The sequence below is a fragment of the Camelus bactrianus genome, chromosome 17, assembly GCF_048773025.1.
Source record: "Camelus bactrianus isolate YW-2024 breed Bactrian camel chromosome 17, ASM4877302v1, whole genome shotgun sequence".
NCBI classification, from domain to species: domain Eukaryota; kingdom Metazoa; phylum Chordata; class Mammalia; order Artiodactyla; family Camelidae; genus Camelus; species Camelus bactrianus.
In genome coordinates this window covers 27970634-27995906 of record NC_133555.1, presented here as the reverse complement: position 1 = coordinate 27995906, position 25273 = coordinate 27970634, and the positions used below count along the sequence as shown (strand labels likewise).

Genomic DNA, 25273 nt, shown 5'->3' with positions numbered 1-25273 from the left:
TCGTGAGAGTTGGTTTTATAATATATATTTTCAAATAAGTGAAGACAATACTTTTTTTTTTTTACTTCTTTCAGACGTTTTCTTAATTTGTCCAATTTAGTCATCCAACTGACAAAGCAAAGCAACCCCACGTTTGATCCAGTGTTGAGTGGGTTGGTCTGTTTTTAACAACATTGCAATGACAAAGTTAGTAGAATGTCCTGTGGTGGAAAGAGTGCCTTTACGTTCACTTGTCTTGTAAAGGGGACAGAAATAGGCATTCGACTTCACAATCTGAGACTTTTCAGCTTGAAAAAAAAAAAAAGAAATGCATTCATTTGATAAAGGGAAAGCAGCCACTGGTACTAAAAGAACAATTAATTATCCTGTAATAAAATGAACAGTACTAAATCTAAGATCATGGTTATGATATCTAAACATTTTAAAGTAGTTGTTTTTTACATCTGGCATATATTTATTATTGTGAAACAAGGCAATGATTTCATAAAATGCATGATTCTGGGTCTACAGGACAGGAATTGATTTTAAAGACCTGACCACTAAACAGACATGGAAACACTCAAGAGGACTTGGGAGAGAAGGAGAAGGTAAAGAAGGAATAAAATACAGCATAAATAATGGGGAGATGCAACAAGAGAAATGCAGCTGCTGGGAGCTCTAATACAAGAAACCCATAAATTAGAAGAAGCTGCAGTTACTATGTGTTTTCAGCAGGTTATTACTTAGAAAAACACACCAACTCTTATCTATTCACAAAAAGAATCTATACACAATCCTTGAAAAGTCAGATATGAGACATTAGGAATCTTGCTAAACAGAGGCCATTTATCATAAATGAACTGCTTTAATAAAAATACTTAATTGTTTGGGTGGTGATTGTGGGTGATTTTTAAATGTTTTCATTTATAGTTATTTGAGAATGAAAAAATTAGAGGAAAGAGAAAACAAAAGAACAAGCAACAGTCATTCAGACTAGGTGGAGAAATGATGATTGCAAAAGGAGGGAAGGAGCATGTAGGTTTCCCAAGGGGGCAAAAATTGGCCTCCACCCTGTGTGGCTTGCAACATCTATACATTGGGCACGTAGGCTGGCTCCTAGGCCTGGGGAGTTTCTTATAACCAGAAAACTCTAGTTTCTAGCTGGAAACTGTGTCAAGCCTATTTGTGTCTCTGAGAAGTACAAAGGCACTTCACAATCAAAATATTGATGGGAAGCCCTAGAAGTGTGGGGGAGGGGCAATGAAAATGTTACATCCCATGGGATAAGAGAGATAAGAGGCAGAATATTCCTAATGTAATGTCAATGCACTACAAAAAGGGGAACAATATATTTCCAATGTAAACATAAAGTCACTATTTACTATAACTGAACAATATCCTAATAGTTTTGAATAGACTTATTTGGGGAAGCAGTTAAAAATATCTATCATTATCCTCCCTAAAACTCTACAAAATTTGTTAGAAATATATTTACTTGGTTTTATCCATATGATGGGCATCAGGTCAAACAGAAGTTTGGGGTATTGTTCAGCAAGCAATCCACTGTGAAGAGAAATTAACAGATGTTAATCAGAAATAGGATGAAATTTGCATCTTAGAAATTGCTACTTAGATATTGGCTTTTAATATAAGAGAGGACCAAAGATATGCAGGAAAAGAAATGTAAAAACAAAACAAAACCAAGGAAGAGGCAATGAAGAATTGAGAGAAACAAAAGAAAATTATGGAAAGGCAATGTATACAAACAGTGGACAAATATAAATTCCTGCCATTTTTAAAGTCCTGTCCAAGAGGGCAGACACTATGCTGTCACATTTGACCCTCAAAATAGTCTTGTCCCCATTCCTATTCCACAGGTTAAGAGTAGAGGCTCAGAGAGGTTGAGTACTTTTCTCACAGTAACACAGCTCTTATGTTCCAGTGTCATGATTCAAACAGATCTATCTAACTAGATAATGGGGTTTATTTTCCTTATGCTACATTGTTTATTTGTTTGCTTGCTTGTTTGCTTGCAAGAAGGAGGGAAAGAAGGAAGGAAAAGATGAATATATATATAAGGAAAAGTAAGTCAAAAGACACGTCAGTAGAATAATGAAAATGAAAAGAGATAGAAATAATCAAATGAACTATAAGCATGCTAAGTCTCCTCATATCTCTATCCTATCTCTATAGAACCACCTTCTTGCTCCTTCCTAAGCGATTTTCTCTTCCTTGGCCTTTAATCCTTTCTTGAGAGTAAAGTCTAATCTTGACTCTGGAAATAGATTAATGGATTGTTAAAGACCAGGTCTCCAAGGGAAATTGTCTTTCCCTTTCTCTCTTACCTCCATAGATTTAAAATAGGGAATAATTGAGTATTTATTTTAAATATTTATTTATTACATCATCAAAACAAGAAAAAGTAGCACAGGGAAATATATACAAGATCTTGTGGTAGCTCACAGCGAAAATAATGTGACAATGAATATATGTATGTTCACGTATAACTGAAAAATTGTGCTCTACACTGGAATTTGACACAACATTGTAAAATGACTATAATTCAATAAAAAGTGTTTAAAAAAAGTAAGAAAAAATTTTTCATTCACCAGTAGAAATGGGAACTTTACTATAACTGAAAACTATTTAAAACTGAGGTGTTCCTACACATCACAAAACAGAAGGTAACTGTTATAAAACAGAAGAAGAAAAATAATTTCAACTAATTTTTCTACTAGTAAGACCACTGAAATATTAACTAAAAATTGTTTGGAGCCTAAAATTGCTCACTAATTGCCCCAGCCTGAGTAATGATTTATAGCAACAATTCTGATATTATTTATTACTTGTGTTCCCTAGAAGAAGCCTTTGGTTGGGCAGTGGGGGAAAGGCAGCAGACAGTTTACCTCACCTATAATTCAGCCATAGTCAAAGAGGTCTTTGCACTTGAAACTACTGACCTTGTTCTGTCCCAGCGTGCTCCATCGAGATATAATCCATGGATATAAACACCATCTTCTGGTGCTTTCTCAGATGTGTCAGATGAAATAACCTGAGGGGAGAGGCACACATTAGTAATGATTTCCTCACCAGACAACTTTGTCTCATAAAGAAAGCATGAGCCAAATCTTCAGAACACATTCAGGGAAACCCCTCTATATAATAGCTTCCTGAACTATAAGTTTTTTCAGTAAAATGTAAATGTAAATTATACAATACAGTTCTTTTTGAAGCATTTTATCTGATTTTACTATACCTCATACTAGTTTTTGCTAAAATAGAAGAGCAGCATTAGATATTTGAATTTAATATTGAGCTATATAAAAAGTCCTCTCCCAGAGATAGCAAGATAAATATCGTATACTTTCTTCATGAAACACAAAGAATGGGAAGAAGTCAAATTATTTATAATGGGCTATAAAATATGAATTATGCATATCCTCCTTGCTTAAATGCATGCCTTTGATGTAATTATATGGAGTTTAAATTATACAGAGTTTAAAGTGTTACTGTACCTCAAATTCATATCCTAGTAAATCAATAGGGATGGTATATTTTCTGGCATAATTCTGCATAGCTCCAGTTAAAAAGGCTTGGGTGAAAAAGAAACCTGAGAGCCAAAACACACAAGGTTTTCCTGAATTATACCAGTCCTACAAAGGAAAAACAAAAGGCATTATGTTCACTTTTCAACTTAGGCAAGAATCACCTGACATACCATTCCTGGTTCTGCTTTTTGTGTATGTTGCCCACACTTCCCACCACAGGGCTCTCTTTCCTGACACCAAACACACAACCCACCTTGGCCCTCCTACCTTTTATCCCTAATAGTTACTCTTGGAAAATTCAAACTAATTTTAACATTAACCTGAATAAAATAAAATTTGAAAGATTTAAATCTTCTACAAAATGGCAAATGTAAATTATTTGGGTATTTATTATATTACTTAATCCCACTCAATGACTTAGGTAACCTAAATGTCCACAAACAGATGAATGGATAAAGAAAATGTGGTATACACACACACACACACACACACACACACACACACACACACACACACACACAGGAATAATACTTGGCCATAAAAAAGAATGAAATTTTGCCATTTGAAGCAACATGGATGGACCTGGGGGGCATTATGCTAAGTAAAATAAGTCAGAGAGATAAAGACAAATACTGTATGGTATCACTTATATGTGGAATCTAAAAAATACAACAAACTAGTGAATATAACAAAAAAGAAGCAGACTCAGATACAGAGAACAAACTAGTGGCTACCAGTGAGGGGGAGGAGGAGGGGAAAAGTAGGGGTGGGAAAGTGAGAGGCACAAACTACGGGGTGTAAGATAGGCTCAAGGATATACTACACAACACGGGGAATACAGCCGATATTTTGCAATAACTGCAAATGGAAAGTTAACCTTTTAAAATTGTGTAAAAAAATAAAAACAAACAAAATAGTCTGAAGAAAAATGGGCCTAGGAGATGAACGGGCAATTCACAGGAGAAAATACAAATGGCAAGCACACATACCAAAAGAAAAAGAGACTCATTAATAATCAAAGAAACTCTAATTGAAACAATCAGATATGGGTGACCTATAGATTGGCAAAAATTAAAAAGGGATGTATGAGAAAGTCTCTCTCCCCACATCTGCACAAGTACGGCTATTTTATGAATAGCTCCTATAGTGAAACAAATAGAGATTTTGTAAAATAAAAAGGCAAATAAACACTGAAAGGTCATATACCTATGTGAACTTCCAAAATGTATTTTTGGGGCTCGCCCCACCCTCGCATAACCATCCACCATAGGATGGGGCAAGCCGAGTTGAGGAGGAAAAACAGTATGCTGCCTTGTGTATCCTTTATATGTGGGTTTGTGGGGTAAAGGGTTCGGAGATTTCAAAGTGCCTAAAATCTTTTCCCTGGTTTTATAAGATAAGAGGGAAGAGGCAGTGATTTCTAGATAATAGCCAATTATTGATAAATCCAAGCCTCAGCCTCTTTTTGTGATTCACCACCAGTATTAAAATCACAAGACCAAGTTACTTCAGACACCACAAACAGATCTTCAAAAATATAAATGTCACATATTACTTGGGTTTGGGAAAATAAAACTTAATTTTCTACTTAGTACTTTGAAATGTGTGATTTTTAATATTCAAAAATTTTGGTTAGAGTACAGTGAAATCACTAATCCATTTCATTCAACTCAGAGACTTTCAAGTGACTACAGCCAATTTCTGGTATCTCTTCAGTCAACCAAAAAAAAAAAAAAAAGAAAAGAAAAGAAATTTTATATATATTACACATATATAGTACATATAATTTTTAACCTGTAAAAAATTCAGCCGGGCTAGAAAATCTGTGATGTAACTTCCTAGGGGTTTAAGACTTGGGTATGATCGTTGGGCCCATATTTCTGGAACTTTTCCAACAAGCAGACTGCCAGAGAGTGCCTCCAGTGCAGAATCCATTACAACCACGCCCTTAATAGCTTTTTCAAGGTCCCGTAGAGTGTTGCGTATAGTCTTAATTAAACTGTAAGGAAAGAAATTGTGTCATTTATACACACACATATATATAGGATAGTAAATATCAACATATAGTCTTTCCAGAAGAAGAGATACAGGATACCATTCACAGCTTTATGGAAGTGTTTCATAAAGTGTGGCTATCTCCCACTTAATAATGTAAGGTAATTTTAGGTGATACTTGGATAAACATTTTTCATGTTAATTATTACATACATATTTTTAAATCTAGAAAATAATGTAACTTACATATCAAAATTGCTGCTTTCTGGATATTACTGCTTAAGATCAGGTAATTTAAACAGAGAATGATTTAAGGAAAAATAACAGGTAAATAATGTTATTCCTGACATGAAACTATGGAAAAAGTTATAAAGGTACTATGCAGTGGCTGAAACTTGGGAAACTCTGCATTAAAACATAAAGTGTACATTCATTTATATGCTTGCAAATACTTTGCTTCCCACTTAGGCCCAAATTGCTAAGAACACCATAAATATACCTGAAGTGAGAGATTTAGGTTAGAAGCCTAAGCAACTGAGAGATAGTATACTATGATACATAAATACATATGGTCTTTGCATCAGAAATACTGATTAATTAAGGCATCATAGGGTTTTAATATGTTTTATTTTAAAACATCAATGTCTGGAAACTGAAATAAACTTGGAAACACTAGAAAACTTATAACCAAAAGAGTTCTTCATTCCTTAAGCCAGTATTGAACGGTAGACAATTCAATTTAAAAATTCAAAGCAAATAATTTGTTTGCTATTTTAAGGTACCTAATCAATCCAGATTGGACTCAGGAAGAAAAGGAGGGGTGTGTATATGTGTCAATGGTAGAAAAATGACAAAAGATAGAACTACACATAGGCCTACATAAGGCTCATTCCATCTAAATAGTTCCTGAAGAGAAGAGCAACAGATGGGTGAGAAATGATAAATGAATATTTTTTAACCAGTAAAAGCAGACCTGTTTTTCATCATCATTTTTACATTATAAAACATTCTCTCCCTTCTGGAGCAACTTTAGATTGATTAGGCAACTTTAAAAAAGGAGAAAAATTCCAATGAGATGGCAGGTTTTAATACTTTTTTCTTGAAATTTTAATTCAATACCGGTGTATCTTTCTATCAACTTTGGTTGGTAACCTTCTGAATCACTGGGTATAGAGCTTCTTACTTGTTAAATCTTTCCATTTCTTGTACTAACACAGTATTCATGCTCTCTTCATATCTCACGGGATACTTGAATAGTGCTGATTCAATGTCAAAATCATTTGGTAGCTAAGAGAATAGATTTTGAAGATCACATATTATTCTCAGAATGAATAATCAGTTTCACTCAGCTATAATATCAGTAACAGCTAACATTAGGCAATTATTATGTGCCAAGCATTATGCTAACTGCTTTCCCAACATCTCATGTAATCCTTACCATACACACTTAGGTGGCTATTATTATCTCCATTTTACAGATGAGAACATTTAAGTACAGAGAGGTTAAGTGACTGCCCAAGGGTACAGAGCCCGAAAGTGGTCTGTTTAATTCCACAGGTATCTAACACTAAGGCCTATGCTCTTAACTACAGGATATAGCACTTCACAGAAGATATACATTTCTGAAAAGTTGTATAATTTTCTTTTGTAAATTGAATCTTATTTTTCATTAATAAAACTGATTTACCACTTCATAACTGTTTTATATGTATGTTTATATGGAGCCAATAAATTATCATCTGGCTCCAAAAAGCTTTGCTTATGCCACTAACAAATAACTAATGTGTAAATGTGGCAAGGTTCCAAGTGTACAGCGAGAGAAAAGTGTCTGATTTCAATGAGGTATCTCACAGATGCTGGAGGAGAAGTGATGAAGGGAACTCTGGGGCTGATGATCAAGCCCCAAAACACTGGAATTCACACTCTTAAGGGGGCAAAGGCGTTTCTCTATCAGGGAAGTCCCAAACTAAGAAAGCTGAGCTGCCCAGACTGTCTCCAGGTAATGGTCCCTGGGTAGTACAAAAGAATTCTGTGAAGTCACACTAGGTGGTGTCACTCAAGGCACCTTTAGCTCAGCACAAGCATTCTACCCCAATTAAGTCTCATATGCCACTGCCAGGTAACTTCCTGTTAGGGATCTTATAAGAGCCACCATTCTGGGAGGGCAAGAACTTTTCCCCGAAGAGATAAATCACTAGCAGGAAGGGGCCAGGGGTGAGAAGAGGCAAATGGCAGAGCAGCAGTCCAGGGGCAGAGGTTGGAGGAGGCTAGTTTGCTTTCACCCAGGAGTAGCAGGAAGTATTGTTCCCTTTTTTTCTCCAGTGGCCACAGCCAGGCTTCAGGTCAGTAGGTTCTCCTTAAGGAGTCATGTAAGGCAAGGCGACCAACTGGGAGAGTAGAGTAGGTGCCACCCACGGGTCAAGGCAGATGGAGTAGGGGTCAGGTTCTGCTCTGTCAGAGTGACTGACACTGAAATATGTGGATAATTACTGTATTTATCCTGGAGGGGAGTTGTGAAGATCTGTTCTTAGGACCATAAAGTCCTCATAGTAGTTCTATATTGAATGTAAGACACAGAAAAAAGTGAGAACTTTTTTCATCCCACTTTACCAAGAGAGCTAAGTATGTTGGGCTGTAGTATGTGAAAAAAAAAAGCTGTAGCAGCTAATTTAGTGTCAATCTTATCTCCCTGTGCCTCCTCACTTCTGAAGGTATAAATTAAAAATCATTCTTTTCTTGAACTGGCAAGTTCAGACCATTTCCTCCATTTAAAAAAAGTAGGTCCACTGTCTTTATTTAGAAATGATAATAAACCATGTATTCAGTAGTTCTTCCACAACTGTAGTTGCTAAGAACTTAATAGTTGCCAGGCATTATGCAAACCACTTTAAATTAACGATCTCTTTGTTCACGAGAACCTTATATAGTTGCAACTATTATCACTACTTTACAGATTTGGAAACCAACGTTCAGAAAGGCAAAGTATCTCACACAAGGTCATAATGCTGCTAAATGGAGTTTGCAGATTAACATTTCAGTGCCATTTTGATTTATATTATATTACAAGTAACACATCTTAAGCTAAACTTTACCTTCTTGAGAATATCTTTGGTAATTTCTAATAAAATCTGGTCAGCACTTCCTGAGGATCCTGTCTGCTTGGAGCCTCCTTGGGTGAGGAGCAAGGACTCAAAGAGGATTTTCGTTTGTTGAAGATCTTTGGAGATATCAACATTTTCATGTAATCCAAATATCTCAGGGTGCTGAGTAAATGGAAGTTTCTACCAGAAAACAGATTCAACAAGCATCACATTTTCACTGGATATGTTAATAAGGCAGACACATGCAGACCAAAAAAGGTTAAAAATCAACTAAATATCCAACAACAGAGGAATCAAACTTTCCCAATTTTCAGTAATTACTAGAAACAAAATACACTGAAAGCTGATTGAACCACAATACTTGTCTAATCCTATACATTATGGGGAATCTTTCACTGTTTGCTTTTTAGAAAAATCACACTTGAATCTAACCCTTTTTTCAGTAACATCAGTTACCTTAATGAATTCTATGTACTCATTATAAGTGCCTTTGGGAGGTGCAAAATAGTTTCCACTGGGAGAGAACTTATAATGAGAGTTTTCAATTATGTGTAGATTATAAAAGTCAGCCAGCATGGTTAAGAGGAGACGTCTGTCCCAGTCATCTGTCACTCTTCCGCCATAGTTACACTCTCCAGTCAGGTAAGAAATAGCTTCAAATGGGATTGTATCATATTCATTTATAAATAACTGGAACAAAGGAAAAATGAAATGAGAAAAACCTTAATGTCTTTCACTTCATTTCCATTTTAAGATGGCCTTAAATATCTATCAATCAATCATATCAATCTATACACATGAAAGTGGAGTTGGAAAAATTATCATGGGTTGTTTTGAAGCCCCATGTCTTAAATCATAAAGTCCCTTATACAGCGAAGAAGCAGAAAAATACAATATTCCGTGGTTGTCTAGTTGTGTTAATACATAATTGGTAAAACATGACAGAAATAATGGGGAAAATGTTAGAGTTGGACAGCCCTGACTTCAAATCCTACCTCAAATTCTGAGGCAAATTTACTTCTTAGCTTTGGTTTTTCCAAAATAGAGATAATATCCACCTTATAGGGTTGCTGTGAGGATTAGAATTCATGGAAGTAACATAACTAGTTCAAAGCCTGTTACTAAGAATTTATAGTGGACATTTATTCCCTTTTTCTTTGGAGGAGGGCTGCTAACCATCTCAGGTATCTCATGTTTCACACTGTGAGTCTACAGAAACTGAAAAAGCTGACCACTCACTTTCTTAGCCTCCCTTACAGCTAAAGCCTAGGCTTGTGACCTGGGCTTGGAAGCTCAGATGCAGCCATCCTAGACTGAGCTGGGGTTTAGTATGCAAATGTGCAGGTACAGCAAAGAATCTTTCTGATGACATCAGAGAGTGTGCAGTAGATCAGAGCCCGTGTGGCAGCTATGAGGGCTGTAGTGTCTAATATTTAATAAGGATAGAGGGACTGCTCTTACCAGACATGGTGTGATTCTGGATAGGACTGTGGATGCCTTGGCTCTGTAGCTACCTTGGTGATTCTGTGACCTACCCAATATTTTTACAATAAATTCCTTTTCTACTGTTATTGTTGACTGATAGAGCTAAACTGTAGACTTGACTGAGTGGAGGCTAAAAGGATCATGAGGACATATATAAAGCCAACCCTGAAGAGAGCACTGCAAAAAAAAGGAAACAGGGTCTTTGATGACAATACTTCTGTTGATTCAACCAACTCCAGAGTCTTTCCTTCCTTTACACCTCTTTTTTACGTGAGATAAAAAAGTTCATTATGGTTTAAGCCAGTTTTGAATCAAGTTTCCCATTATTTGCTACAGAAAAATTCAGATGGAGATTATGCTTTATAAACCAAAGTTATAATTATTATTACTATCTCCCAACTATTAGTGATATTGGGAGAACCTAATAAGTTAATCTAAGCAAGGGGGATTTGCCTAGGGCCTGGTACACAATGATCCTCCATCTAGGTTACTTCCTTTCTAACCTTACCTGCAGTTGTCGAATACTGATGCGTAAGTCTGATTCATTAAATCCATATGGGATATTCCAACCAAGAGGACCAAATTTCTTTCTCTCTTGCACAAGGGCATGGAAAAAACAAACTCCAAATAGCAACTTCTCCCATGCCTTATAAAAATATACAACAAGAAAAAATTCTGATCAGATTTCCATCATTAAAATGTTTATATGTTCATTGCCATATTACCAGTTCCTAGAAGGATACCTCGCAACTAGTAAGAGTTCAAGAAATATTTATTGAACGAATGAATGAATGGATGGATGGATGAATGGAGGTACAGAAATATATTCCTGCCCTTAAGGGGAAGACAACTGAGTATAGGAAACTTATCTATAAACCTGACAGACAATTAATATCTTATCATTCCTAAATAATTCAAAAGCCAAAAATGTTAGTTTACCTGTGACAATATAGATCATATTTACTTTTAATAGCCAAATGATAACAGTTCAGATTATTGCTTGCCCAATGGTCATAAATTAGCCTTGTCAAAGGACATCTCAGCTATTTCTGGTAGACTTACAAAGGAGTTTTACATGTGTCTACAAACCAGTCAGGTACAAAAACCCTAGGGCAATGGTTCCCATAATGTTTATACTTTTTCCTGTTTCTTAACTGGTAAGAATTTGGGCAGGGAAAGGGAGTGCTATTTATGGGGACACCTAAAGTCCACAATACCGTGTGCAGAACTGTTTTATATGGATACATTGAAGAGTGTTATTAATATGTCAAAATATCATTAGTAGAATTTAAGTTTCATGAAGGCAGATTTTTTTTGTGGTGGTGGTGGGATCTATTTTATTCTCACTGCCTTTTAGCTAGTACCTAACACACATATCTGTTGAAAGAATAAATAAATAATGTGAAAATAGATTGCTACTCTTGTATCTTAACCGTCTTTACAAAACGCACTTTTGGACTTTTGTACAAACTAAGATACATTCATTCAATAAATATTCGACTGTCTTCTACATGGGAAGCAGAACACAAACTATCGGGAATAAAATGATGAACAAGATGGGTATAATTTCTGTCTTCCTAGGAAATGCTTAAAGTTTAACATTAAATAAAGTGTTTATATTTTCATATTTTCACTATAAAAACACATTTTAAAAGTTCCAGAAGTTGAATATTACCAGTTCCTTTCCCTCGCATCCACTGAAAAACTGAGGATCAGAAATTGGATCTGTGAGATATGACTGGAGGAGATTTAGCCGAAGACCCGTAGGAGGTTCATTAGTCATTTTTACTCCATTCTGTAAAATTGTTACTGGGAACTAAGACAAAATAAACAGAGTATTACTCAAGATAACCAACTCAAGTCCTAAAAATGCATACACTAGTGGTATAAGGGAGGACTCCAGAAGTATATTTAAATCTTCAAGGTTAAGCATTTAAGATATGCAATGTAACAGATAACCAAATAAAAGTACTAAATTCCATAGGAAATATACATACTTTGGGAGATGGATAACTTGTGAGCCAAAGCCTAAAGGATGAGTTACAGACTTCAGGGGTAAAATCTTCACATATTTTTTCCAAAATGGGCATCCAGGAGACAGCAAGGTGACAATTTTGTAGGCAAACCCAAGTTCCTTCTTCTGTTGCTGCTTTAATCATTTTTGTTGCAATTGGTCCTTGTCCCTGCCCCAGTGAAATAGCTTGAAATTTATTTCCAGACATAGCTTTATCATTTGCAAATTTCAGCAAGCCTAAGAGTACAGGAACACACACACAAAATGGTTTCACTGTTTACTCTAAAATTATAAAATATGCCTTACGTTTCAATGTATAGGTATTTAACTGCGGAAAATCCTAGTTACCTTTCCTTATAAATACCAGATTTACTAACTGATTTATAATCAACTAAGAAACAGATATTGAACAAGATGATTTGTTTATAATTTCTTAAGAGTTAACAGAATATGCACTTACTGGCCATGGGATCTGCTCCTGGAGACAAGACAAAAATTAAAGGAATAGTGCAATTTGAATCCAAGTAACTCTTTGTCAAATCAAATGATGGAGGCTCTACAAACTTTTTCCCTAGTTTGTCAGTTACATAATTAGTTATAGCTGGAGTTATCTGTTTAAGAGAGAAAAGATATGATCTTTAAAGAAATTTTTATTTCATGTAACTTTGATTATTACTGAAAACCAACAAAGAGTAAAATATAAGTCTAATGGACAAGAAAAACATCCAGCATATCATAGACAAAGTGCAAATTTTTCTAATACATAAAAACATCTATAAACTGATGGGACAAGACTAACAATCCAAAAGAAAATGGGCAAAGAAGATAAAGTTTATAGAAAATGAAATAGAAATAGATCTTAAACATATGAAAAGATGCTCAACCTCACTTAGTACAGCAGAGACTGCAAACTGTCCCCATTCTGTGTCTCCTTTTGGTAACTGAACCCCAAGTTTACCCAACCTTTCTTGCAGCTAGATGTGGCCATGTAACTAAGTTCTGGCCAGAGAAATACAAATAGAAATTACATATGGGGCTTTCAGATCCTATTTTTATAAGAAAGCTGGTTGCCTTCAAACTCTCCTTTCCTCTTCAACAGAAGTGGTATCATGAGCCAGTTTAAATTTTGCTAATGAGGACCACACTTCAGGAGACTTCTCTAGCATGAGAGAAGGAATGTGAATCTGGATGATCTCAAGAGCAGAGCTGCCCTGGCAACCCTCAAGCATTTGCTCAGGGCTGTTAGGAGAGGGAGAAATTAACTCCTATTTTATTTAAGCTATTGTATTTTAGGTCTCTTTGTTACAGCAGCTTAGTCTATACCCTAATAATAAGAAAAATATAAATCATAGTTATACTTAGATACCATTTTTCACCTATCAGATTGTTATATAAATGGGACAAAGATAGCCTTTGTGTATTCACCCCTAATTGTTTCTGTTTCACAGTGGGCTGAAATCTGATAGCTCAAAAGCCCACTGCTACCAAAGTCAAATTTTACACATTCAATTGTTTTAAACCTAGCCCAAGTCAGCAGGTTTTTTTTAGCCATTTAGAGCCTGCCTATTTTGCACCCAACATCTGCTAGTTATAAAAAAAAAAAAAAAATAAGCCCCAGGACATAGAGACCCTAAGCTGCTGCTCCCCTTCAGAGTTCTGATCCAGACTCCCAGCCACCATTCTGATGAATAATGTTATCTAGATACCACACAAGTCCCCCCTCAGTTAGGAATTCCCTTGCCTTCCCCTCTCCTTCAGAGTAATGGACCTCCCCTCCTCACTCCCAGCCTCTGGACAGACTCCTGATGTGAGAGAACAGACTCCTTCCTCCCCAACAAACTGGTCAAAGCAATATCCAGTGAAACTCATGTGTGCTACTGTCACCTCGATCAGCCCCAGAATCCTCAAACTCCCTGCACAGAATGCCAAAGATCCAAAAGTTTGGCAACATACTGTGTGGGCTAAAGCACAGGTAAACAGACATTTTCATACACTGCTGTGGAATCTGGTATAACCTTCATGGAGGACAGTTTGAAAATATCTATAAAATCAGAGGGCAAATTCACAGACACAGCAATTTTATTCCCAGGATTTTATTGTGAGAGATAGTTTCACATGTGAGAAATAACTTTTGAATAAGGTTATTCATTGCAGCTTTTTAATAACATAATATATAAATATTATAAAGGTTCAACGATGGAAACACATTTATATGTGCATAAAAGAATAACAAGAAGCAGGTAACATTAACTGCCTAAATGAAGTATGTTGAGTGACTGAGAGATGGAGACTGGAGGTACACTTTTCATTGTATTCATATATTCATGTGACTCAAAACAGTGCATCAGTTTTGAACCACAGGAATATATGATTTACTTATAAATTATATTAAAATTAATTAAAAATGAAAGAATGCATCTTATCAACATTAGCAGCAGAAAATAAGTACAAAGAGATGTCACACATTATCCTCTACATGCCAAACAACTTTTTAAAGTGAACCTGTAGGAATTTGATGGAGGGGAGAATGATTATCACAGGCTTCTGCAGTCCTATAGGGTTTGTGGAATGCATGGGAAGGATGAATGGAGGCTTCTATATGAGTAATTTCATGTAGTTGTGAGCATTCTGTAGTTTTAAACAGTAGGAGTTTTAAAGAGAAGATAAGAATGGAATGGCAGAAAAGAGATCTGGTTAGCCAAGGTAATAAGACTGCCAAGCTGTAATTTTGTCATTATTCTACAGGTACTGACAGGCTGGCTACTGAAGGTTTTTTAAAAAGGAGCTCACAAGGATATAACAGTTTTTCTTTCTTTCTTTAATAACTTCACATGAGCAATGACGAAATCTTTTTCATCCTTTTACCATTAGCACTATGTATAGTTTCTACCTAGCACAGTAGATCTTCAGTATACATTTTAAGGAAAGGGAGATGCTAAGGACAGAGAGACCTTGCTCCCCACTACTCTGTGCACTGGTCAGGGGCAGTGCTCCCTGAGATGATGTAACTGTGCTCAAGTATGATAGTTTTCTACAAAAAAAGAACATTGTTCCAGTAACTTAACATAAGAAAAGGTTATAAGACTTTTCTATAATATTTTGATCCTTCATGTAAGACACACTAGAGAAGAAATGGAGACTTAAGCAGACCTCGAGATGGGCTTTACGATGGTTAATTTTATATGTCAACTTGGCTAGGGCACAGTATCCAGATATTTGGTCAAATACTAGCCTAGATGTTGCGGGGAAGATATTTTTAAGACGAGATTAACACTTAAATTAGCAGACTTTGAGTAAAGCAGGTTACTCGCATAATGTGAGTGGACCTCATGCAATCAGCTGAAGGCCTTAAGAGAAAAAGACCGATTTCCAATGAGGAAGAGGGAATTCTGCCAGTAGACTGCCTGCCTTTGGACTCAAGCTGCAACGTCAGCTCTTCTGTGGGTCTGCAGCCAGCAGATTTTGAACTTGCCAGCTTCTACAATCACATGAGTTAATTCCTCAAAATCTCTATTTTTATCTGTCCTACTGATTCTCTTTCTCTGGAGAATCCTAACACAATTTTTAATTGAATTTGGTTTAATTCAATTAAATTCAACTCAATTCACAGACATTTATTGAGATGTCCTACCATCTGCCAGGCACTGCTTTAAGACCTGGAGATATTGAGCAAAATAAGACATGGGTCCTGACCTCAAGAAGCTCAGAGCCTAGTGGGAGACTCTAACAAACAAACAGACAACTATGTCCAGGAGCCAATCAAACAGTACAGGGCCTTCCAGGAAGTGGGAAAATACAATCTGCAACCAAGAGTAAAATCAGTCAACAGAAATAGATCCAAACATGATGGAATTAGCAGTCAAGGATTTAAAAACAATTATTATAACCGTGTTCAAGTATTTAAAGGCAAACATAAACAGAATGAAAAGAAAAATAGAACATATAAAAAAGAACCAAATGAACTTTCTAGAAATAAAATATATAGTAGCTAAGAAAAATTAACTGGATGGGATTAATAGCAGCCTAGACACTACAAAGAGGAAATCAGCAAATTTAAAGATAGCAATAGAAACTGCCCAAAATGAAGCACAGTGATACAAAAGATTTTAAAATAATTAACAGAGTATCAACCACCTGATACATGGTATAATATCAAGAAGTCTAATGCATAACTAATTGGAATTATGGGTGAGGTGACAAAAAAAATATTTGAAGAAATGGTGGCCAAAGTTTTTCTCAAGTTGAGGAAAACTATAACCCTATAGATCCAAAGAACTCAATGAACCCTTTGAGCATCTGAAATAAGGCCTAAAGAACCAAATAACAACAATTTTAAAACTAGTACTTCATATATGGCAAATTATCTAGGTTCCAGATAGAACACATTTGTATTTTACCTTATCAGGTCTTAAGCACCGAAGAACTATTATTTTCTGTAGTTCATTTAGCCTAGTATCCATTGGTACTGGAAATTTAGCATTTTGTGGCTCTTTACTGTCATAGATTTCTCGCCATTCAGTTATATTGTCACAAAAATGATTCCTAATGGAAAGAAAAACATCCTGTCATTGGGAAACGATTTTAGAAGAGATTGTTGAGTGAGGAGATGAATTAAGACAGCTATAGAAGCATTTAAAAAAAACCACTAGATTACAAATTTACCTATCACTAGTCAATGCTAACTCATTATGTTTAAACAATTACCTGAGTCCTTTGAAGGCAGGAAATTCACTTGCACGACAAATTTCCTCCCAGCTTTTATCTTGTAGCCAGGTTGGATCAGGATTTTTCTCAGCACTCTTAAGACTTACTCCTCCAGTTAAAAGAAACATCAGTTCCTGATATTCAATCTCTTTTTTTGCCCTGTGTTTCCAAAAGAAGGACTCTTGTAAACTGTTGTTTTAAAATTGAATGAAGTCAGTGTCTACTTCTATAGCCTGGATAAAATAATCAGGACTGACTTACCCTACTGCTATAAACAACTAGAAAACTGGGGGAAAAAATCAAAGAAACAACCGTTTTTTGGAAATTATATAATAGCCAGTGCAGGACTGTGGTCTCTGAAAAAGGAGAGACAAATAAGGTGATTCCTGTGATTGTCTTGGCTATCTGCCTGGAGGCACATTCCAGACTACAAAGCAGGGAGGCAATAAAAACTGGAATTTAAGAGTATTGCTGAATTGAAAAGACAGAGATCAGAGTTGAGGAAGGCTGAGATGGCTGGAATTTGTGAGAAGAGTACCAGAAAGGAGGGAGATACATGGAACAGGAGCTCCAGAAATCTGCATATGTATTCTCTTGATTCTATTGCTAAATGCTAAGTTTTGTATGAGTAGGGTAAAACTCCAGGAGGCCAGGCTAAGAATATCTGGGGAGCGGTAAACTGAGTAGCTGCCAAAGCTCACACAGGACTGAAGGTATGAGTTCTTGCCAACTACAATTTGAATCTTTATTGAACACCAGAGCAATTCATTGGTGACATTGGAGAGATCACACTTTAGTAGTGAAGCTAACTGAGCTTTAGAATAAAGTCTACAGTAAAACTGTTACAGAAAGCCTATAAGTAAGACTTGAAAAGATCAAACTAATTCAGTGTAATTTAAGTACCTGCAAAAGTAAAGTTTAATGCTCTTTAAAGGAATTTTTTAAATTCCAGCATTTACCAATGTAAAATTCACAACTTCCATAACAGAAGAAAAATACCAATAGATACAGGCATTGAAGTGACAGGGATGATACAACAAACAGAAAAGAATGTTTTAAAAGCTATTATAGATATGCTGAAAGGGTGAAAGCAAAACATGGACATAATGAAGAGAGAAGTTGGCAATGTAAAAAGTAACCAAATGAAACTTCTAGAAATAAAAAATTAAAATCTGAAAGAAAAATGCATTTGGCCTTTCCTCAGATTTACAGAAATTAAAAGTATTCATTACCAGTAGACCTACACTATAAGAAATATTAAAGGAAGTTTTAGGTAAATGGAAATTTGAATTGACAACAACAAAAATAAAATAGCATCAGAACTGGTAAGTACATAGATAAACATAAAAGACATTTTTCTACTATTTATGCCTCTTTAAAAGATAACTGACCATTTAGAGCAAAATAAAATGTGCTGTGGGATTTATAACAAATATGACATGTATGACAACAATAAAACAAAAGCTACAAAGGGAGAGATAAAAGTATACTGTTTTAAGTTCTTATACTATGTATACATATATGAAGTAGTATAATTTTACCTGAAGATAGACTATGATAAGTTAAAATGTATCCTATAACCGTAAACAAGTCACTAAACTAATAAAAAAAATTATAGTTAATAAACCAACAAGAGATAAAAGAGAATCATAAATACTTTAAAGAAAAACAGAAAATGAAGAAACATGGAACAAAGAACATATGAGCAAAACAAAATAAATCATAAGATGGTAGATTTTAAATATAACTCTATATATTATCTCATTGAATGTAAATGGTCTAAACAATTTCATTAAAGGCAGTGATTATCAAATTGGATAAAGCAAACAAGACATAACTACAGACTGTCTACAGATACAGTTTAAGTGTAAAACAAACAGGTTAAAAGTAAAAGTATGGAAAAATACATACCATGATAACACTACTCAAAAGGAAGTTAGAGGGGCTACCATAATATGACACACAGTAGATTTCAGAGCAGTGGGTATAAACAGGGATTTTAAAAAGTCAAGTCAATTTACTAAGAGGATATAACAGTCCTAAACATTTATACATCTAATAATAGAGCACCAAAACACAAAGCAAAACTGATAGAACTTCAAGGAGAAATCTTTATAGCTAGAGATTCCAAATCTCCCTCAGTAATTAAATAAGTAGATAGAAAATCAATAAAGATATAAAAGATACATAGACCAGCTTGACCTATTTGACATTTTAGAACATTCCACCCAAGAACAGCAAAACACATTCCTTTCAAGAGCACATAAAACATTTACAAACATAGATCATATTCTGGGCCTTCTAACGTCTCATTCTTAAAATTTCTGGAATAGGAAAAACTATGGAGACAGAAAGCAGATCAGTGGTTACCTGGGGCTGAAAGCAGGAGTAGGAATTGCCTAAATTGGCAAAAGGAAATTTTTTGAGATGATGGAAGTGTCCTAAAACTGCATGTTGGTGATGGTTGGACAATTGTATAAGTGCACTAAAAATCATCTAACTGTATTCTTACAATGCGGAAACTGCATAATATGTCAATTATACCTAATAAAGCTGGATAAAAAGGAGCTCTTTATTGAGTGATTTTCATTTATATTAGTAGAAAAAGTTGCAAAATAACATTTACAATGTGCTCCCTTTGTATAAGAAAAGAAAATAAGAAAAACATATATACAAATATATATGTGTGTGTGTGTGTATATACACACATAAATATATTTTTGCTTCTTTTTACAATAATTTAAGCTTAGAATTAAATGGATTGATTTAGTCACTGATTACATACACCTGAGGAAAGAATTAATGAACTAGAAGAATAAAGCTTTGAAAGGCAAAAGGGATAGAAAATACAGATGAGAGGGTAAAAGATATAGGAAATGCATGATTAAGTCTTAAATACATGGAACTAGGAAAGAGAGAGAAAATGAAGAAGTAGTATTTTTTTAAATTATGAGTATTTTTCAAAACAGTTAATAATAATAACAGATTCAAGAAGCCCTATGAATCCCAAGCAGGATTAACCTCCTCCCTAGAGATGAGGCAATAAAACCATCTTTGTTCACAGGTGACATGATTGTCTATGTAGAAAATTTTAGAGACTTGACCAAAAAACCCTCCTGAAACTAATAAGTGATTATAGCAAGGTTTCAGGTTACAATGTTAATATACAAATGTCATATATATCGGCAACAAACAAGTGGAATTTGAAATTAAAACAGTACCATTTGCATTAGCACCTCAAAAATTGAATCTAACAAATTATATACAAGATCTATATGAGGAAAACTATAAAACTGTGATGAAAGACATCAAAGAAGAATTAAACAAGTGGAGAGAGACTCCATATTCATGGATAGGAATACTCAATATTGTCAAGATGTCAGTTCTTCCCAACTTAATCTATCAATTCTATGCACTCCCAATCAAAATCCCAGCCAGCTATTTGGTGTATAACTGACAAACTGATTCTAAAGTTTATATGGAGGGAGAAAAGACCAAGAATAGCCAACACAGTATTGAAGGGGAACACAGCTGGAAAACTGACATTACTAGACTTCAAGACTTATGATAAAGCTACAGTTATCAAGACAGTCTGGTACTGATAAAAGATTAGACATGCAGATCAATGGAACAGAGCAGAGAGCCCAGAAAGAGACCCAAATAAATACAGTCAACGGATCTACAGATTCAATATAATCCCAATCAAAACCCTAGCAAATTATTTTGTAGATGTTGACAAACTGATTCTAAAATTTATTTTATATGAAGAGGCAAAAGACCCAGATTAGGCAACAAAATATTAAAGAACAAAGTTGGAGGGCTGACACTACCTCACTTCAAGACTTACTGGAAAGTTAATCAAGTATGCTTACTACATCAGGTAATCAAGACAGTGTAATAAAGACAAAAGAATAGATAGTTCAATGATACAGAATAAAGGACCCAGAAATACACCCATATGAATACACTCAACTGATATCTGACAAAGGAGCAAAAGCAGTTCAATGGAACAAAGATAGTCTTCTCAACAAATGGTGCTGAAACAACTGGATATCCACATGAAAAAAAAAAAAAAAAGAATTTAGATCAAGACCTTACACCCTTCACAAAAGTGAACTTGAAATGGACCATAGATTTAATGTAAAATGTGTAAGTATAAAGTAAAGTAAAGTAGAAGACAACAGGAGAAAATCTAGGATGCCTAAGTATGGTGATAACTTTTTAGATACAACACCAAAAACATGATTCATGAAACAGAATTGATAAGGTGGACTTCATTAAAATTTAAAACATTTGCTCTGCAAAAGACAGTCAAGAAAATGAGAAGGCAAGTCACAGACTGGGAGAAAATATCTGTCAAAGATGTATCTGATAAAGGACTGTCATCCAGCTCAATAATAAAAAATGAGCCACATAACTGATTAACAAATGGACAAAAGACCTAGCAGACACCTCACCAAAGAAGATATAAACATATGAAAAAGATTTTTAATATCATATATCATTAGTGAATTGCAAATTAAAACGAGATAACACTACACATCTATTAGAATGGTGAAATCCAGAACACTGACAAGGGCAAATATTGGCAAGAATGTGAAGCAACAGGAACTCTCCTTCATTACTGGTGCAATGCAAAATGGTACAGCTACTTTGGAAGACAGTTTCTTACTGAACTAAACATACTCTTACCACATGATCCAGCAATCACACTTCCTGGTATTTAACTAAGTAAGTTGAAAACTTATGTGCTCACAAATGTTTATAGCAGTTTTATTAATAATTTTCAAACCATGGAAGCAACAAAGATGTCCTTCAATAGGTGAATAGATAAACTGTAGTATATCCAGATAATGGAATATTACTCAGTGCTAAAAAGAATGAATTATCAAGCCATGAAAAGACATAAAAGAATCTTAAATGTATATTACTAACTGAAAGAAGCCAACTTAAAAAGACTATTTCTTGATATGAGTGGTAGTTACACAGATTTTTGCTTTGTACAAATTTACTGAACTGTACAGGAACATTTTGTGAGCTTTACTGTATGATCCAAATTTTAAAACTCAAACACCAAACCACCAATACTAATGTAGAGAAATGTACAAATAAGACCATGAATTAGACAGAGCAAAAACATGATATCCTTCTGTGAGAAGCCATTGATTAGGTTTTCCAGGCAGGTTTTTTAAACAAAGAAAGAAAAAGCAAATAACTTACAAAAGAAGATTGGCACATAATAAAAAGGAAAACAGCAGCTTGTCCTTCTCAAATAGTGATCGGCATATATTACAATATAAGTTGTATGTGAAGTGGTCATTTAAATATCGCAGACGCTTTTCCAAAATTTTGGATTTATTACTAAAAAGTTAAAAAAAAAAAAAGGAAAATATATTGAGTCAAATAAAACCAAGAAAAAAAATAAGTAACATAAGAATTAACATACAAGTTGTTTTTATTTTATCAAAATAACCACTGTTAAAGATATTAAACTACATACACACATACACGAGTGCATATAAAAATAGTGAAACCTGAATAAGGTCTCTGGATTGCACCAATGTGAATTTCCTGGTTGTAATATTGTACTATAGCTATGTAAGATGTTATCATTGGAGGGGAACCCTCATGCACTGTTAGTAAGAATGTAAATTTGTGCAGCTACTATGAAAAATAATATAAAGCTTTCTCAAAAAATTAAAAATAGAACCACCATATAACCTAGCAATTCTACTTCTGGGTATTTAGCCCCAAAAAACCTCTAAAAACACTAATTCAAAAAGATATATGCACCCCTATGTTTACTGCTGCCTTATTTACAGTAGCCAAGATATGGAAGCAACTTAAGTGTTCATCAATAGATGAATGAATAAGAAGATGTGGCATATACACAATATATACTTAACAATAAAAATATTACTTACCCATAAAAAAAGAAAATTTGCCATTTGCAACAACATGTAAGGAACTAGAGGGTATATGCTAAGTGAAATAAGTCAGATAGAGAAAGAAATACTGTATCATCTCACTTACATGTAGAATCTAAAAAACAAAACCAAGGAACAAACAAAACAACAAAGAAACAGACTGACAGATACAGAGAGCAAACTAGTGGTTGCCAGAGGGGAGAGAGTGGAAGCCAAATAAGTGAAGGGGATTAAGAGGTACAAACTTCCAGTCATAAAATAAACATCATGAGATACAATATACAGCATAAGGAATATAATCAATAATATTTTAATAATTTTGTATGGTGACAGATGGTTACTAGACTTGTTATGGTGATTATTTCTTACTGTATTTAAATGTCAACTCACTAGGTTGTACACCTGAGACTAACATAATACTGTACACTAACTATACTTCAACTAAAAAAAAGATTTTAGCACTGGAGAAACTGGGTGAAGGCTACACGGGACCTACCTGTACAGTTTTGTATGTGTTTAACTTCTTGTGAATCTGTATGTTAAAAACAGGGTATAATTCTACGAGAAAATGAAATATGGTTTACACATCTATTTTCAAAATTCTAAACTTCTTATTGTACTCCAAAATGACCAAAAACAATCAGTTAATTTAAAAACACCTATTGAATCTTGTAATAACCTTTAATGGAAAAAAAAAGAAAATGAATATATGTATGTATATGCATGACTGGGGCATTGTGCTGTACACCAGAGACTGACACATTGCAATTGACTGTACTTCGATTAAAACAAACAAACAAAAAAACCACCTATTGAATCTCTGTTAGTGTGAGGATCTATGCTGGGGAGGGAACTGTAAGAGATAAAGATTTATGAAACATTTACCTGCCCCAAAGAAGCATAAAATCTAGATCAATTTCATACGTTAAAGAAAATTTATAAAAAGCCAGAAAACATGTGAACAGAAATGGTTACTTTTGGAAGGAGTTATGACTGATACTTATTTTCTTCTTTATACTCTTACATGTTTAAAATTTTTGGAATAAGAATATATTATTTTCAATTTTTCAGTTTAAGATTTTTTTACTATACTTGTGGGAATGTAAAAATTTTTCAGTAATACTTAAGGGATTGTAAGATGATACACCCATTCTGGGGAAGTTTGGCAGTTACTTTTTTAAAAAAACAAGCAACAACCATATGACCCAGCAATTGCACTCCTAAGCACTTATCTTGGAGAACTGAAAAATTATGTTCACACAAAAACCTATACATGCATTTTATAGCAGTTTTATGCATAAAAGCCAAAAATTAGAAATAACCCAGATGTCCTTCAACAAGTGAATGATGAAACTGTGGTACATCAACATCATTAAATAACTCTCAGCAGTGAAAAAGGAGCAAACAACCTGAATGAATCCCCAGATAATTACACCAGTTAAAAAAAAAGCCAATCCCCAAAAGTTGCATACTGTGTGATTCCATTATGTAACATTTTTAAAATGACAAAATTACAGACATGGAGAACAGATTGTGATAGTCAAAGGTTAAGGACACGGTGGGGATGGGAGGGAGGTGGGTATGGCTATAAAAGGGCAACACGGGGATCCTCATGGTGATGAAAGTGCTCTGTATCTTGACTGTGTCAACATCAATATTCTGGTTGTGACATTGTACAACAGGTTTTCAAGATGTCACCATTGGGGAAACTAGGTAAAGAGTACATGGGATCGCTGTACTACTTCCTATAATTGCATGAGAATCTACATTTATCTCAAAATTAAAAGTTTAATTTTTAAAAACTAATACTTGGCTTCATGGGAATGGGATGAGAGGGTAGGGGATGGCGACACTTCTCTAAGCAGACCTTCTTGTATAGGATTAACTTTTGGAGTCATACTGATGATTTATGTGCTCAAAAATACAATAAAATTATAATAAACAAGGATGAAGGGGAAACTCTAAGATGAAATACAAAAATAAACAAACTACCCTAACTTTATTTCACATGAATAACAAACATCACCATACTGAAGGGGGAAAAACTAACTCCAGTAACTTTTCAATATAGTATTTTGTGTAGAGAAACAAAAAAACTGTGAGTTTCTGTGGGAGCATATTCATCCAGTTCTCTTTAGGAAATACCCAAGAATTGCTTGATTTGCTGGAAGTACTTAATCCTCTGGCAAATCTATGTTTAATATTTTGAGGAATTTCTAAAATGTTTCCAAAGCAGACGCACTATTTTACAATCCCACTAGCAGAATATGAGGGTTCTGATGATGTCACATCCCCATGGACACCTGTTATTCACATTTATGTCAATTCAACTTGAATATCCTCATCATGTCGGTTGTGTTAATTCAAATTCTAAATCCCAACTGGGAAATCACTCAGGAAAGATTGCTCTACCAAGAGCCCAAGTAGAACACATACGGTAGGCTCAAATCATACTTTTATTTTCCTTAACAAGTTACTAAATGCCAGACATTGTTTAATAACACTTTACAAATATTATCT

The 25273-nt window shown here is 34.6% G+C and overlaps 1 protein-coding gene across 1 annotated transcript in view; it reads right to left on the bottom strand.

Moving 5' to 3' along the window:
* Window positions 1–25273, bottom strand: part of DNAH12 (dynein axonemal heavy chain 12) — a 151018-nt gene continuing 125745 nt past the window's right edge. The window contains exons 61-75 of the mRNA XM_074344618.1: window positions 22047–22187; window positions 16827–16985; window positions 16520–16664; window positions 12583–12733; window positions 12106–12359; window positions 11784–11924; window positions 10617–10754; window positions 9080–9313; window positions 8615–8803; window positions 6706–6809; window positions 5322–5526; window positions 3495–3632; window positions 2940–3031; window positions 1475–1542; window positions 1–287 (exon numbers count right to left, since the gene is read on the bottom strand). Coding sequence (XP_074200719.1) covers window positions 97–287; window positions 1475–1542; window positions 2940–3031; window positions 3495–3632; window positions 5322–5526; window positions 6706–6809; window positions 8615–8803; window positions 9080–9313; window positions 10617–10754; window positions 11784–11924; window positions 12106–12359; window positions 12583–12733; window positions 16520–16664; window positions 16827–16985; window positions 22047–22187 — 2350 coding nt within the window. The 3' untranslated portion in view covers window positions 1–96. The remainder of the gene's footprint in view (window positions 288–1474; window positions 1543–2939; window positions 3032–3494; window positions 3633–5321; window positions 5527–6705; window positions 6810–8614; window positions 8804–9079; window positions 9314–10616; window positions 10755–11783; window positions 11925–12105; window positions 12360–12582; window positions 12734–16519; window positions 16665–16826; window positions 16986–22046; window positions 22188–25273) is intronic.